This window comes from Pleurodeles waltl, chromosome 7, assembly GCF_031143425.1.
Source record: "Pleurodeles waltl isolate 20211129_DDA chromosome 7, aPleWal1.hap1.20221129, whole genome shotgun sequence".
Lineage (NCBI taxonomy): Eukaryota > Metazoa > Chordata > Amphibia > Caudata > Salamandridae > Pleurodeles > Pleurodeles waltl.
The window spans coordinates 776,814,157-776,830,095 of record NC_090446.1 but is presented as its reverse complement, the minus strand read 5'-3'; the positions used below and the strand labels follow the sequence as shown (position 1 = coordinate 776,830,095).

The following is a 15,939-nucleotide window of genomic DNA, read 5'->3' as shown; positions in this document are numbered from 1 at the left end:
GCCCTCCGAAGACGCGGGTACTTACCTGCTGGCAGACTGGAACCTGGGCACCCCCTTCTCTCCATTGAAGCCTATGTGTTTTGGGCGCCTCTTTGACCTCTGCACCTGACCGGCCCTGAGCTGCTGGTGTGGTAACTTTGGGGTTGCTCTGAACCCCCAACGGTGGGCTACCTTGGACCCAAACCTGAGACTTGTAAGTGATTTACTTACCTGCTAAAACTAACAATAACTTACCTCCCCCAGGAACTGTGAAAATTGCACTGTGTCCACTTTTAAAACAGCTATTTGTGTTTTATGTGAAAAGTATATATGCTACTGTAATTATTCAAAGTTCCCAAAGTACTTACCTGCAATACCTTTCAAATGAGATATTACATGTAGAATTTGAACCTGTGGTTCTTAAAATAAACTAAGAAAATATATTTTTCTATAACCAAACCTATTGGCTGGATTTGTCTCCGAGTGTGTGTTCCTCCATTTATTGCCTGTGTGTATGTACAACAAATGCTTAACACTATTCCTTTGATAAGCCTACTGCTCGACCACACTACCACAAAATAGAGCATTAGTACTATCTCTTTTTGTCACTATCTTACCTCTAAGGGGAACCCTTGGACTCTGTGCATACTATTCCTTACTTTGAAATAGTGCATACAGAGCCAACTTCCTACAAGTATCTAATTTGCTCAGTAGTTTATCCCATATCATCTGATATAAATCTCATAACTTGAAAGATAAATATCTCTGAATTATTGATGATGATATAATTATTGTCAGATTTATAAAGCACGTGGCTATCCAATAAGGGTTTCCCAGTGCTGAGCTCCCTAAGGTACCACAAGTCCCTCTAGCTCTTCACACTTAATCGAAACAACTAAGTTGTTAACAGTTTGCCAAAGACTGAAAGAGTAACAAGATCTCAGAGGATGTAATTAATCAATGTTATTTGAGCCTTGACATAATCTCACTCTTTTATGACCTTGCTAATTGCCTCCCATTTGTACGAATACACCATCTTTTGGTTCTAAAATACATTAAATGTAAACTGAATCGTGTAGTGTAGGATCCAAAAGGAAATGTGCAATAAAAATATAGTTCCATTATCGTTAACCTCTTAAGTGCAGGTTTTGACCAATGGCCAACACCTGCACTACCTCCCCAGTGCGTCTGTCAGCCATTGGCTAACACTGGGGCGACATAAAGGTCTGCACCAGAGGGATTCCTTTATTCATTTTCAACCTCAAACTGCTCGGGAAGTGCTTCCCAAGCAGCCTAATTTTTGCTTTACTGAAATGATCAGTGTGCAGGGTATGCCGACCTCCTTAGAGTAAAGTGAAAGTAAAATTAGCCAATGGGCTTGTTTTTACTGTTACTGCATCAAAGGCTCAGTACTGGGGTGGGGGGAGTGAGGGGTTTGGGGGTGGTGGTATTGGTGGGGGGCACTGGTGTTTCGTTTATGCCACTTTTAGGGGAAAAGACACTTATCCGGAGCACCTTTTTCTCAGAAACTAAAAATGTAGCTATATTTTGCCTGTTTTCTCTGTCTCCTCTAGGGGAATCCACAAACCCTGGTTAACTTTAGAACCACAAGGATGTCGGGGGGGGGGGGGGGAAATGTAGGGGAAGGATGCAAATGTGGCTTGTATACCGTATACTGGGGGGAATTCTGGAGCTCTAATCCTGGACCTCCCAAAATACCTATAAAAAACTAATAAAGGCTCAGTACTGGGGTGGGGGGGGGGGGGGGTCTCTGGAGGCCCTGTAGTTAAGGGGTTTAAAATCTCTGAAAACGTACTGCAAGCTATTTAAGTTTGTTTCCAAAATATGACTTAATTCCTGAAATACTGGTGTTTAGTTTTTAAAGGGAAAATAAATAATCTTAGGTTTTTGCAAGTTCTGAAGTAAGGTCCTGGCTGCAGCAGTGCAGCATCCTGATTGCCTAACAAAAATGTTTTGAACCTTGAGAAAATGTATAACATAACATCAAAATTGCTGTTATGATTGCCAAAGATTGTGAGTTCACTGGGTTCATGGGAAATGTAGTTTTTGCTCAGACATCAATGTGTATTGCACCTTCCAGAGTCGTAAGGCTCTATGCCAAACAGCATAGTTATTTTTGGATGCAGAGCCAGCCGTTCTTCTATACTGTGCCTGCAGTGCTTTTGAAGGCAGGCTCGGGCCACAGGCCATGGCACTTGATGATGGTGATGCATTATCAAATTGTGTGACTTCTTCTCTTTTTTTTTTTTTTTTTTTTTTTTTTTTACTGCTTTTTATTGACTTTAATTTGGTTTGCTGTCAACATTAATGTCTTCACCAGGTAGCCATTGTCCTCAGTGGGTGTGGAAAAGGTCAGTCAAGTCGCTGTTGTAATAAGTAGAGTAAAGCTGCAGCCTGGGTTGTGTGTAGTTACAATATTCTATGTAGTTTCCTTGAAAATCTAGGATGATTCCGACCTCCTGGTCCTATGTTTGAAAACACAAATACCTTGAATGCCTGTGTGTGCACCTGAATGGGCTACAGCGAGTTACAAAAACGCACATAAAGTATCTGTGTTTGAATCTTGGTCAGGTTCGGATGAAATTTAGAATGGTTCAGTCATTCAAGGAACCAAGGAGTTAGAGATTTGGAATGAGGTGAAGCATAGATTTGCAGTACGTTTTCTTTGTGCAGAGACTAGTGTTTCTAGTTGATGTAGAGGGTGGCGTACATAAGGCGTAACTATTTTTTATTTTTATTTTCTTTGTTACATTAAAAAAAAAAGGAAAATTATCAGCAAAAATGTTGGCATGCTAGTCTTCTTGGAGCTACTGCGGGTCATAAAATCTGATCAGTACATAATGCCTCATACGATTAGAAACTTCATGTTCTGCAGGACGTTTCCATAATAAAATCCATACATTTTTAGCAATGTCTTGTCTTAAATGTATAACTTCACTTGTATAGGTTACCCTCGCTGCTTCTCTGTTGCAGTCCGTGTTTCAGGACAAATCTTCATCCCCTTTGTTTAAGGATCCCACATCTCTGTGCTGTCTCTCCTCGCCGCAATTGATTAGAAGTTCAAAAACAGTTTTTGGTAGTATGTGAAATCTTGATTGTCCTGTGAGTGTCTCGTCCTCGCCATAAACCCTTTTTCTCATCAATAGTTTTTTTTTTTTTTTTTGTACTAAAAATGTTAGTGATACTATTAATGATGTCGTAGAAAATGGCATTAATTATGTAATATCTGGGACTATTAGCAGTGCATGGGTAGTGCGCGAGCTCTAGTTACTTCTTGAAATAATAACTGAATTTCTATGGTTTTGTGTGTGTAAAATCTGAACCTAACTAACGTCCCTGTGACCTTCTTCTTCTTTTTTTTTTTTTTTTTTTTTTTTTTTCAGTGAAATGTTTCTTATTTTTTCATTTTTATTTTTTATGTGGAGTATGATTCCCATCGTAATGCGTTGTGGCGGGTGGTGGAATTGGTTGCAGGGCCTGTCCTTTGTCCAAGTCCATGCCCCGGCTCCCTCATTATAGGCCTGTTTAGCCATTGTTCTGCACTGCCCTTCCTCCCTGCCCTAGACAGTTAGCTTACTGCTCCTTCTCCCTACCCTCTGTTGTCTGACTATGTGTACCAGCTACCAGCCCCCTCCCGCCTGCCCTGCATTGTCCAATGTGCTGCCACTGGCCTCCATTTAACTTGGTGCCCATGCCCACGCCTCCTCCCCTTCGCTGCCCAATTTTGTGCCCCATCATTGCCCTCCTCCTTAGCTTGCTGCCCCTACCCACCATCCTCCTCCCGTGTGATGTCTGTATGCATGCCCTTTCCCTTCTCATTTATGCTCACCATGTTCCATGGACCTGCCTCTTCTCCTCCTATCTACTCTGAGTGTTCTGTTGAGCTGCCACCGCCCCTCCCACCTTTCCAGCATGGTCAGATTGCTGCTAACTGTCCCTGCCACTGCCACCCTGGCTGAAGAGTTCCATGCCCGGGCCCCTGTCCCCTCTCTCCTGCTTTGATTGGTCTGTTGTTATGCCTCTGCCCTCTCCCTCCTCCACTTCATGGCCGGTTATGCTGAAACTCCTGTCTGTCCAGTATGGTCAGCTTGCTGCCCTTGCTTCCTCCCCTCTGCTCTCTGTTGTTCATGTGCATGGCCTTGTCCCCTCTCTAACGCTATCCATGGTCCACTTTGTCACCACTGAGTTGAATCGCCTGACCAAAAATTGTTGGATGCAAACTTCCAACTGTCAAAGTAACATCAACGTGTGTCCTTCACTCTCAGATTTCTTCTGCCCCATTTGCTAATCTTTAATAAGAATTGGCAAAGTCAGTAGGTATTGCCTTTTATAAGTATGTACAGATCTCTTGGGGGACGGGGGGTGGGGGAGAGAGAGAGAGAGTGTGTGTGTGTGTGTGTGTGTGTGTGTGTGTGTATGTGTGTATATATATATATATATATATATATATATATATATATATATATATAATTTACACCAAAGGTTACAGGGACATTCTAGTTAGGTTCACGTTTTACCCATAGAAACAATAGAAATCCAGCAGTTAGTTATTCCTATAGTTATACTTATGTGAAGAAACTAACTAATGGCCTAAATTTACTTTCCAGCACGGGTTATAGTTTCTTCAGATAAGCATAACTATAACCGCTGAACTTGTAAAATGCCATACTAACTATAATGTCCCTGTAACTTTTTTTTTTTTTTTTTTTTTTTTTTTTTTTAACGCACATGTTAATATTTGTGTCTGTTGTGGCAAGCCAATTACGGGCCCAGTTTTTCCACCTGATCCGAGGGTCTCTAAGAGACCCCTCCGTGTGTCCTATGGGGTCAGGATACCCCTATCAAAATAGGCCTTAAAAAATAATAATAAAAAAAAAAAAAAAAAAAACAGAGCAAATCAAGTGAAAGTTAGAATGTATGCAATTTTTCAGTGAAGGTATTGTTATGGCTGATAAAGTGAATTATCAATAGCTGTTGTAGTGTGTGCACATATTCATTTTTGTAGTTTCTGGGTATGTGAAGCACTGTTGGAGGTGTTCTTGACCAGTGTTCAATTTATGTGGCAAAAATCCGATTCGGAGTTTACAACGCTAATATCTCTAACATGAGCAAATGCGAGACCCATTGCATTGCAAATGCTTGTTTGTAGAAGTGCACTGGCCGAAATTGCCAGGTGTCCTGTTACCCGAACAGTTAACAATGTATGATTTAAAACCAGTCTTCCCAAGTGACCGCTATATTTGGTTCTGATTTACTTTTTTTCAATTGGACTTTTCATCCCTCCTTGTGTGTGTAATGCTTCATAAAAGAGCAAGTTTTTCTGCTAGCAGTAATGTAGTGAACACGTTGTACTAAAATTCAGCAATTGACTGTAGGTGCAAGTCTCCTGTTTAGGCGAAAACATTTATTGTGCGGCTTAATTTTTCTTGTTATTCTGAAAGAAGCTTGTGTATTGGTGTATGGCTTCATAAAACTAGGCATCTCTTGCGTAACATCAACTGCTATGTATTGCAATTTAAATATCTTATTTTAACGATTAAGTCCATTAAAGTGGCAGCAGCATGAAATAACAAACTAAAATCAGATAATAGATAAACGGTGTTGCATTGTACATCACACTCCGTTCATGAAAGGTGTAAAACAACTGTAGCACGTAACGTGCAATTGTAAAAACATCTGTCTAATATCAAGATGTTTAACAGTGAATTTGGATGAATGCTAAAATCAAACTTTACCTCGCTGGATAGACACATAACATATTCCAGTAACTATGACATGAGTTTAAGGAATCTCAAGATAGACTTTCCTAATAACCAGTGCTTAATTTGTGCTTGTTTACGGTGCTGAGCACCGGCATTTATTTTTGAGGGCCGGGGCTTATTCTTCTGCCTCAAGCATTTACTGAGAGCAAAAGACACATATGGGACAGACGGAGGGAGGGAAAAAACGAAAAAGCGTCACAAAGGGAGAAAGTAGAAAGCTGCAAAAGTGAGCTGAAGGGGCAGAGATTGGCTTCATATGTAATGAAGAGGCCCGCAATGGCTTCAGGATTATGCCGCCTCAGTATTCCGTGTTCAAACATTTAATTGCGGCCACTGTGAATTTAAGAGGCGGGCTTTGGGCACCGCCACCTTTCTACTTACAAATTAAGCACTACTAATAACAGTGGTGCAGTTGTTCTTTGAATTATAGCTTCTGGAGCTAAGCGTAATGGCATTTCATTGCTGTTAATGCCATGGGGAGGGGGAGGGGGAGGAAGGAATGTCATCAGGGACCAGAAGTTTTTACTAAAGTGCAGAATTATAAAACGCCATGCGCTAAATACTATTCAAATGCTAAAGAATCATTAGCAACTGTATTAAATATTTTTTACCAAGATCTGGGCAGTGAATTCCTAAAGTGGCAAGAGATGTGAAATTAAACAAATGATAAATGGGAGATGATGGTGTAATCGAAATAAAACCCATGTAATATTGACAGAACTCTGTTCACAAATTAGCCAAAATTTTACCAGCAATGACTGAACAAGAGCGGAAGATCTAGGCTGGAAAACCTAATCCTCAGGCAGCACACACAGCTGCTGACCTCCTTTGTAATGGATGCTAGCTCGCTCTTGTTGCATAAAGGAAAGATCATACAATAGACACACGCCTGAATTGTGTCCATATAACCCTGAGGAGATTGGGCGCGCGGCTAAATTCCTTAATATTTTGTCCACTATAAAAATGTTATCCGGCTGGTTATTACTTGCAGGTGGGCATCGTTCAGAAGGAAATCAGTGGCCGCCTGTATTGTCCATGTCCCTTGTTAACAAGAAATGATGAAGGAGCCTTCTGCATTCGTGAATTATCATGATGGGGCATATGCAAAACAGGTGTGGTAGCGACCCACAAAGATGGCACATATTACTGGTAGGTCAAAACACCCATGGAAGCAGGAAGTCCAATGAAGAAAAACAACCCATGTGGAGGTTCCAGAAATTAACTTTAATACAGTGAAAATGCTTCAGTTATATATTTTTGGACCCCTTGTTAGGCGCAGCTCCTGATGACGAGGTCAGCGTGCTCTCTTCTCATGAGGGTCAGACTATTGGATACAAAACATCCATTAGAACTTCTTTATTTAACGCTGCTTTGAAGTGCTGGCGCGGCAGGTTTGAATTCCATAGAGTTAGTGCACCTTTAAGCTCCAAGGCTTCATAAGGAGCATTCTTCCAAGCTTTTTGGGAAGCCAAGCAATTTGCAGATAGGACTTTTAGCCAGATTAGATTCTTCAGTGAGCTGCCTTGCACGGCTCGTGCTGAGTGCATATAATTCAAGAAACTGGCTTTCTATACAAGGAGCTGATCACTCAGCATAAACTCCAGCCTAATCTGGGCTGGTGAGGAAACTTGAAACTTTATCTGAAAACTTTGTCCTGAGCATTGTTCAAAAAGGCACCTAGTTTCCCTGGAGAAGCTTCTGTGCCGTAACTCAGAGTAGGGATGAGTTTGGTCTTTAATGGCTTAAAAGGCAAATTGTAATGAAGCAGATTTTGGTTTTAGTGAGTTTGGATGAGTTAAATGGCCTCTTTTGTCATCCAGCCGGCATCCCAAATATTCACATTTATTTAATGTATTAAGCGGCTGTTATTCAGGAACCAAACACCCATTTTTTCCATTTTCTGCAGACGATCTCTATTATTTTTATTTTATTTTTTTCCCTCAAATTTGTCATTCCATTTAAGCTGCTATGCTTGTGTAAAACATTGATCAGTCTTTGTAGCCCCATCACCATTTGGCTGAAGAGGACTACATTGTCTGCAAAAAAAAAAAGTTGAGTTATGGTATGACTCGCCAGTTCTGATGAGTCTCTAATAACTAAATGTAGCGCAGGTGCCAGATGGCACATAAGTAGATGACAAAGGGCTGGGGCTATTATACAACCTTGTTTAATGCCAGGTGCAATTTGTATTTTGTTGGAGACTGCTGTATTAGTTCCCAGTTTTTCTCTGGACTATGTCTGAATAAGAGTGGTTGTTTGCCATGAAGTAGAACTTCAGGATTTGCCAGGCTTTGAGCTTCGACTAGAGCACCTGGCAGTTAACATAGTCAAGGCATAGTATATTGGTATATTCCACAAGGCAGCAGTAGAGTAACTCCTTTGTCCTAACCTGTTTTGCCACCAACATCCTGATAGCCACATGGTTGTCTGTGATGCCTAACAAAGGTTTAAAGACGGTTTTGTTGAGAGGTACCAAGATTTTTGCGTTTGCCCATGCTTCTAAGTCTTCTGATAGAGAGGCAAAATATTTAGCCTTAGCGTCCAAGAGGGCTATAAGATGATCGTTGTCTGGGCTTGCCATCCGGCCCTTTTTAGGTTGCAGCCTAACAGACAGCTGGGCTGTCTGGTTTGCTGAAGACATCTTGGGGACTTTCAAGAAGTTGCCCTAGGAAAGCCTTTGGCTTTGTGGTTTGTAACTCATGTTTTCTTTCTTCTCATTTACTGGCTTTATTTGTTTTAGGCTGTCTGTGTTCAATTCTTTGCGCTTGATGAGAAAGCTGTGTTCACTGAACACTTCCATAAACTCATTTTTTTTTTTTTTTTTTGGTCCACAGACCTTTTAAATCTTGTTCTTATCTGTTACATTTGCTGGGCATTCAAAGACTGAGGTCATATGTCAAGCCATGTTTTCGTGGGAGCCTGGTTATTTTGTTTTGCTTTCTGCTGACTTCAAAGTGACAGCCTTTTATACAAAAGAGGAATGCAGCCTTTCTTCTTGTAGCCTGCTTGTTCCCTTTTTTATCTTATTTTAGACGTAACCATCTCAAAGGGTATATATACCTTTTTTTTTTTTTTTTTTTTTTTTTTTTTTTTTTTCTTAATCTACACGAAACATTTGCACACTTCTTGCATAATTATTCTTCAAGTCTGTTTAACTTGTGAAACTGTCTTTTTAGGAACAAAGTACAAAACAGCTTTTTTAGTTTCAGCATCAGCTTCACGTATGGTGAGGCAATTTAGGCTGTTTATGGCCCATTCAGTGACAAGCACAGGATAGAATATTTTCACAGAAAAGAGCCAACCATAATATAACAGAATTTAACGATGGTTCGTTTTCACTTTGATGTGTAAAGCATATGTTTTTTATTTTATTTTTTTTTTATTTATTTTTTTAGGACATGTGGGAGCTCGTTTTGAAGAGTTGGATACGTTTTAAAGGCACTTTTTATGAAAAGCTTTTGTTTGCTGACGGAACACAATTATTTTTTTGGTAAACAACTGTGCCCTTTTTGAACACATTCATTACTGAATATAAATGATTTCTTCATGTTATCTTGAAGGCACGAGGCCATGATTTGGTTGGTGCAGCAGGAGTAGTGGCACAGGGGGCAAAAGGTCAAGGAAATCCACTTAGCACTGATTATTGCTATATGTTGCCACTGAACAGGCAGTCACAAGTGCAGTTACTTTTCAGGCACTAGGGGGGAGCATGATTTGGATGGGGCAGCAGGTGCAATGGCATAGGGACCAAAACCTTTAGGAAACCCACTGAACACAGATTATAGATATATTTTACTACTAAACAAGCCATCAGGAGTGCTTTTTTGATTATTTTGTAACCATAGCACCCAAACTAACATAACCTGAAGCATCACTGTAATAAAACCTGTAACCTGTTGGGCTTTTCTGTCTACCTACAACCTATAAATGTGCTGAATGTAACATGTGGCTAATTTGAAAGTTTTTGTATGGTACTAAAATGCTTATGAATCTGGACACAGTAACCCTGTGGCAAATGCTTTCTCCATTCTATAACGTTAGCACTTCAGCCCTTGTAAACACTATATAAAGACTTATAACTTGCCGTATGGCATTCCCTACGAAGCATTGGTAAAGCCAATGGGTCTTGCCTATGTGAGATCTATAGACTTTGTCAATGTTTTTTGCATATTATACAGCAGCATTAGCTTCCGTGCAGCATAGCTGAAAATAAAGTGGCATAATGCAGACAACTCTCGCTGTAACATACAGCTTTTTTTTACATTACTTTCAGCCATTTGCAACATAGCTGAAAAAAGCATTAGCTAAACCAATAAATCTAACATAGGCAAGACCTATTGGCTTTGCCAATGTTTGTTGTAAATGGGGTGCTGTAGCGATCCGTGCCAGGAAGAAGGGATGGATTCAGTGATCAAGCAAGTTTTAAATAATTTTTCTATCGACAAGGATCAAAAATCAGCATCTTGAAGCAGGAATGCCATTTGGGGCAAGGGGTCTCCATCAGCTCTCCTTTTTTGGATCAAATTTACTATTCTTTTGGCTATAACAATTGACACGTATTGAAGGTTTTGAACTTCTGTTGCCTCAGATCTTCCGTGTGAGGGCTAGGCTGACTATGACTGAATTGCAAATTATAGCATTTTGTTGTGGCTTTGTACAGGATGTTGACATGTTTCCCAATTTTCGGGGGTAACGTTAGTCCCATTTATTTTAAGTTTCTGTCCTCCTACTGAGGCGATTGATGATAATCCAGAACTCCTTTGGGTTCTTATTTTGACAGGCCAGGCAAAGGTCAATCTGGAGTGCTCCCTCGTATCTTTGTTTTGCTTGCCACATTTGTTTTTGTACCTGCTACATAAGGTGTGTATTTCTGCAGGTAGAGCGGGATTAGACCCAGATTTAAGCAACCTTCTCTTATTGAGAGTTCTTTTCTGGGTTGTGAGGTTCTTTGTTAACCAAGGTAGCAAAGAGGTGGATCTAAAAGGTCTTATTGCTGGGCTAGGCTGATGACTGCTGGCAAGAGGTGTTGCATGAAGAGTTCCCAATGGTGAATTGTATACCAAAAGTAGGTACTCCGATTAGGTAATGTTGTTTTCTAGATGGTGTATTTTATTTCAACTTCTGAGTTCCATTAGATTTGTTTCCAGTTTAAAAGTATTGTTTGAACCGAGGGACCTTTAAAGTAATGTGCTCATTGCTGCAAAATATTTTTATAAGCAAGCTCTGGGGCATTGTATCACTTTCACAGCACAAGATGATGGAGAATGACTTAATAGCATTGAACAGTGATATTAAACAGATCGTGTAACTTAAGATAGCTAATCATTTCAGAGAGATTTGTAAAATAAGACTTCCCCCCTCTAAAGCAGCTGTCAGAGTGCATCTTGCAAAATCCGTTCTTTGTGGGATTGTTACCTGGGATGGACTCTACCACAGAGAGTCAGCTGTTTTTTCTAAGGTGCTGCAAAATGGATAATGAAGCAGGTTTAAAATGAAGTTTCTGGTCAGAAAGAGATGCGCATTGGGCTGACTGCCTGATATCTGAAATTAGTTGTTCCATCTCCTTCACCTTGTGCTTTTTCCATGAGGATATTGGATGATATACATGTTTTAGTAAGAATAGTTTACTCTTCGTGGAATTGTAGCTTAAATTTTTGATCTCCATGCATAAAAAGACTTTGGGCCATATTTTGAGTTGGGCAGACGCGAAAGCCCATCCGCCAAACTCCCAACAGAGTGGCCTAGCAGGAAACCTGCTTACAGAATTGTTTCTGGCTCGTAATTGAGCCTGCGGCAGTGCTGTCACTGGCAGAGTACCAGCACCCTCGCAATGTTCACTGTCTGCAGAGCATTGCAACGGTGCTGCAGGGGGGCCCTTGCACTGCCCATGCCAGGGTTGTAATGTGGCGGTCGGACCAATGCATTGGTGGTGGTCCGGACCGCCACCGTGAGTGTGGTGACATATAGACCGCTTCATTCGTAATCAGGCCCTTTATGTCCTCTAGTGTATTCAGAAACTGCTAAGTCCTAACAGGATGATAAGATGGTCAAACCACCTATAGCATGGCCCTTAGTATGCAATCTAGTGGCAGGAGAGAAGAACTCATAATTGCCTTCAAGCGGGTTTCCACATCATGCCACGATTCCTGGACGCATGTAAATATCATATGATAAAAAAAAGTCTGTTAGACTTTCAAAACCTGCCACATTCCAGGAAATGATGTACCAATTATATACCAATGCATCAGCAGCCATTCACCCATACAGCCCCTAATTTACAATGCTCAGCAATTCATTTAAGAAAACAATAGGACTGTACCATAGCACCTGTCTTTCACTAATAAAGATACACTTTATTAAGTGATAAAAAGGCACAGGAGTTAAGGGCGAGTACAGTTTAGGACACAAGGTGAAGATAGCACCTTAATTTGGGAATTTCTTAACTTTTTTTTTTTTTTATGGCAAAATATTTTATAACTCTAGATCCTTCAAACTTCACTCCCTTTTTAGCTCTATTTTGTTTCAACTTTTAAGGTACTTGGAATACCCCAGTGTTATTTGCTCTGAAGTAATGGTGGGGCATTACCAGATTGTTTTTGTAAACAATGGGATGGCTTACATCTGATGAGTTGTCCTGAAATGCAGACAGTTGTGAAAGGAAAATTCATTGTGTTTGAGATTTAGTTAAGAACGTGTTAATTAGTTATCCTTTGGTAGTGTTGATTCAGGAGTTGAATTTATCAAATATATATGTTCACTAATGGTTCCAAACTGCTACTTGGCCAATTACCTAACAGCAAGATACCGTTTTGGGAGTGGTATATTGTACCAAGTAGAAAAGATTTGTCTGTCTTGGAGAGAGTAATAAGAGGGTGTAAGTAGCAGCAAGATAGTTGGTTTGGACCCATTAGGCATACTTCTTGTAACTTTATGCCAAAGCTCTTGATAATAATGATGCTGCTGTTTTTTCCACTGTTGTGGCTTGCTGCATTCTTCCAATGAGTGATTTGTAGGACGGCATTGAATGTCGTGGGTGGAGCCAAGAGGATCGCAAATGAGGACAAGAACTATACAACTTTCTCAGTCTGTGGCCCAGGCAGTAGTCCACATATTGATCTGAAACCAGCTGTTCACCAGAAATGTTCCTGCTTGAACCTCCCTCTTGGCATCGAGCAAAGGTTTTTCAACCTTAGGCAAAGTGTGCTGCTTCTGTAATTTTGTGACTGACTGGTTGTTGGTGGCGAGGTTGAACAAGATTCTGCGGAGTGAGATGGCAATGGTGTGGGGGTGGGGGGGAGGCAGTTGTGATAATGCAGAGATTTCTGCAAGGCCACATCACGGCATTCACCCACCTCACGTTTGTTTCCAGCATCCATGTTGCCTAATGAAAGTGTCCTTCACATTTTTTTTTTTTTTTTAAATTTTTTTTTATTATCCCTTACTGTAAGAAGTGGCTTTAGGGGCATAGTCCAAGCATACTGCAAAGAGAAATCGAATTGACTTAGAGTATAATTTGTTAATTAAGCATAGGTTACCCTTTGTGTGAAATTTCTAGTCTGTAAATTGTGTTTTAGTTTCCAGGATATTTTAACAGATCAAAAATGTATTACGAAGTCTTCTATTTGCGTGGAAGTAAACCCACTACTGCACTTTAATGTTTGGCACATTCTACTGGTACCTCATGAGAACTGCGCTTCTGTGTAGCTTGTGAATGTTGAAAATCTTTCTGAATACAGCCACTGCAGTCTTCGGATGCCTCACTTTTTGTTCTAAAAAAAAAAAAAATTGCTTAAACAAAACCTTAAAACCGACATTAACTAAATAGAAACTCTTTCTCCACTTTTGCATTGCAGGAAGAGTCCGAAGCTTAAGTTCGTCTTTATGGTCTCTGCACCATTTGACCGCATTACATCTCAGCGACAACTCCTTATCTCACATTCCTCCAGACATTGCTAAGCTTCACAACCTTGTATATCTGGATCTCTCTTCTAATAAAATACGCAATTTACCAGCCGAACTTGGAAACGTTGTATCGCTCAGGTATGCAGTAATTAAATTATAGAAGATAATTGTCTGGAATGATCATTAAAACATATGACAAATCATCGTCTGATTAGAAAGATTACAGCGTTTTTAAGCCCTATATTAAGTACATATATGTGCTTTGTGTTTGTGTGAGTAGTAAAACTAAAATGAAGACTTAATGAGCAGATTCGGAAGTGTGCTTATGTAATTTGACCCACTCTCCTCTGTAGGCTCAACTGTTCTTCAAGTTATGTTAAATTGCATTGTGCTATATGACCGGAATCCACATATTTTTCAAAGTTAACACATTTGCCCCAGCTTATAATGAAGTGCTTATGTAGTGCACACAAGTACATTCACCAGTAGATGTCTTTTTAAACAAGTAGGGAGGGAGGGTACATTTTAGTTTTTTGGGTGTAGCAAAGTTCTTTCGTTTACAGATCCAAACTTTAATTCCTTCTTTTCCAGACCGCTTTCCATATGCCCCATGCAAAGTATATTCTAAGATTGGGCCATTGTAAATGGAATGTTCACAATTCTAGCCACTTTGACTTGTTGTTTTTTTTTATTTTTTTTTTGCCTTTGCTGTTTTATAAATATGCTCAGTGAGTTGTAAGTCAAAATTGCAAAAAAAACTTTGCATGACTATAAACAAATTGGATTAATTGGGGGTGAGTGATGACCCACCTCAAGTGACAGTCAACCCTTGTTTGGATGAACCCTCAAAGTCACTAAATTGCGCTCAACCCACTGGTACCTAAAGCAGATCATTATGCAATAAAGAAACAGTAGTAAAGTCAGAACGCAAAACAATAAAAATCCCAAACTGATTTCGAAAAAGTGGATTAAAATTTAGCAAATATAATAAACCAAATGACAAAAATCCAATAAAGGGGAACCAGAAAGATGAATTTTAAAGTTTTGAGTGTGAACAGTGGCAAGAAGAACAAAGCGCTAATCGTAGCTGGCGGACTCAGCAGACTGGGACATAAGTGCAATTTGAGGCTGTCTATGACAAAGCCTCATTCGCACTCGCCAACCAGGTGATCTGATCAAAGATTTTACCTGCATAGTCCCGTAAGCCCCAGTTCACCACAGCATTACACTGCTAAAGTCCCCCAGGATCTTGAGAGGAGGTGAGGTGTTTAGACTTAGAGACTCGCAGGATGTCAGGCATAGACAAACAGAGGGGTCCAGGCCAGTTGCCACTGATCAGCTGGGCAGTTGCAGGAAAAAGATTCTTGTAGTTTGAGTCCCTGTAGCCTATTTTTTGCCCCTGGAAAGTATTGTGAGCCCTTTTCATACTTGTTCATGTTCAAAGGCTTATCCCTGGCTGGGAGAGTATAACAGCAAATGCAAATTTAGCCTCCAGAAACTTCAGACAGGGAAAATTATTCTCTAAAAGTTATTTTTCCTTAATCGTAAAAAATCTGGCTTCACATTTGAGTTAGATTTTAATAACTACTAAAAATAGTTGCTTATTTTTCTAGCTAGTCCTATTCCTGATATTTAGTATTAGAATTCTAATCTGCACTACAGTTATCTACATAGGATAGCCACACCTGGCACAGTGAAAAGGAGCTTTTGGGTGCTAGTCACTGTAAGGACATGTTAACATGAAAATTCTACTTTCAAATGCCTTGCACCCTGCCCTTTTGAGCTATAAAACCTACATAGGGGTGATTAACAAATATTTAAAAGATATATATTTTTTTTTTGTCAAAGGGATTTATTTTGGCAGTTTGACTTGCAGTGTTTAAACTGCCACAATCAGGCTACCATGGTAGGCCTGATGCCACGATTTACACTGCTACTGTGGTGGATAGCATATTAGGTGCTGCAGTGGCTTTTAACTTACAGGCCTTGGGCATATTTTGTTCCATATCCTGGAAACTTTATATGTAAGTTAAATACACCCATTCGCAATATGCCAATTCAACCATCTTTAAAGGGAGAGCACTTGCACTTTAATACTGGACAGTAAGGTTAAAGTGCACAGAGTTCTAACACTAGTAAAAATATAGGGTGCAGCAAAAGCTGGAAAATAGAGGGTGACTAGGAAGAAAAGGTAGATTTCCTAAAACCATCCAATGGTACACAGCTGAGCAGTGCATGTCCCAGTCACGAGGTCAAAAAAAAAAAAAAAAATACA

General features: G+C 40.1%; 1 protein-coding gene across 7 annotated transcripts in view; it reads left to right on the top strand.

The window, feature by feature from the left end:
• CNOT6 (CCR4-NOT transcription complex subunit 6) overlaps positions 1 to 15,939 on the top strand; it is a 264,606-nt gene that overhangs the window by 35,057 nt on the left and 213,610 nt on the right. For all 7 annotated transcript variants that reach the window (XM_069199286.1, XM_069199289.1, XM_069199285.1 and 4 more), the window contains exon 3: positions 13,616 to 13,802. In XM_069199286.1, coding sequence (XP_069055387.1) covers positions 13,616 to 13,802 — 187 coding nt within the window. The remainder of the gene's footprint in view (positions 1 to 13,615; positions 13,803 to 15,939) is intronic.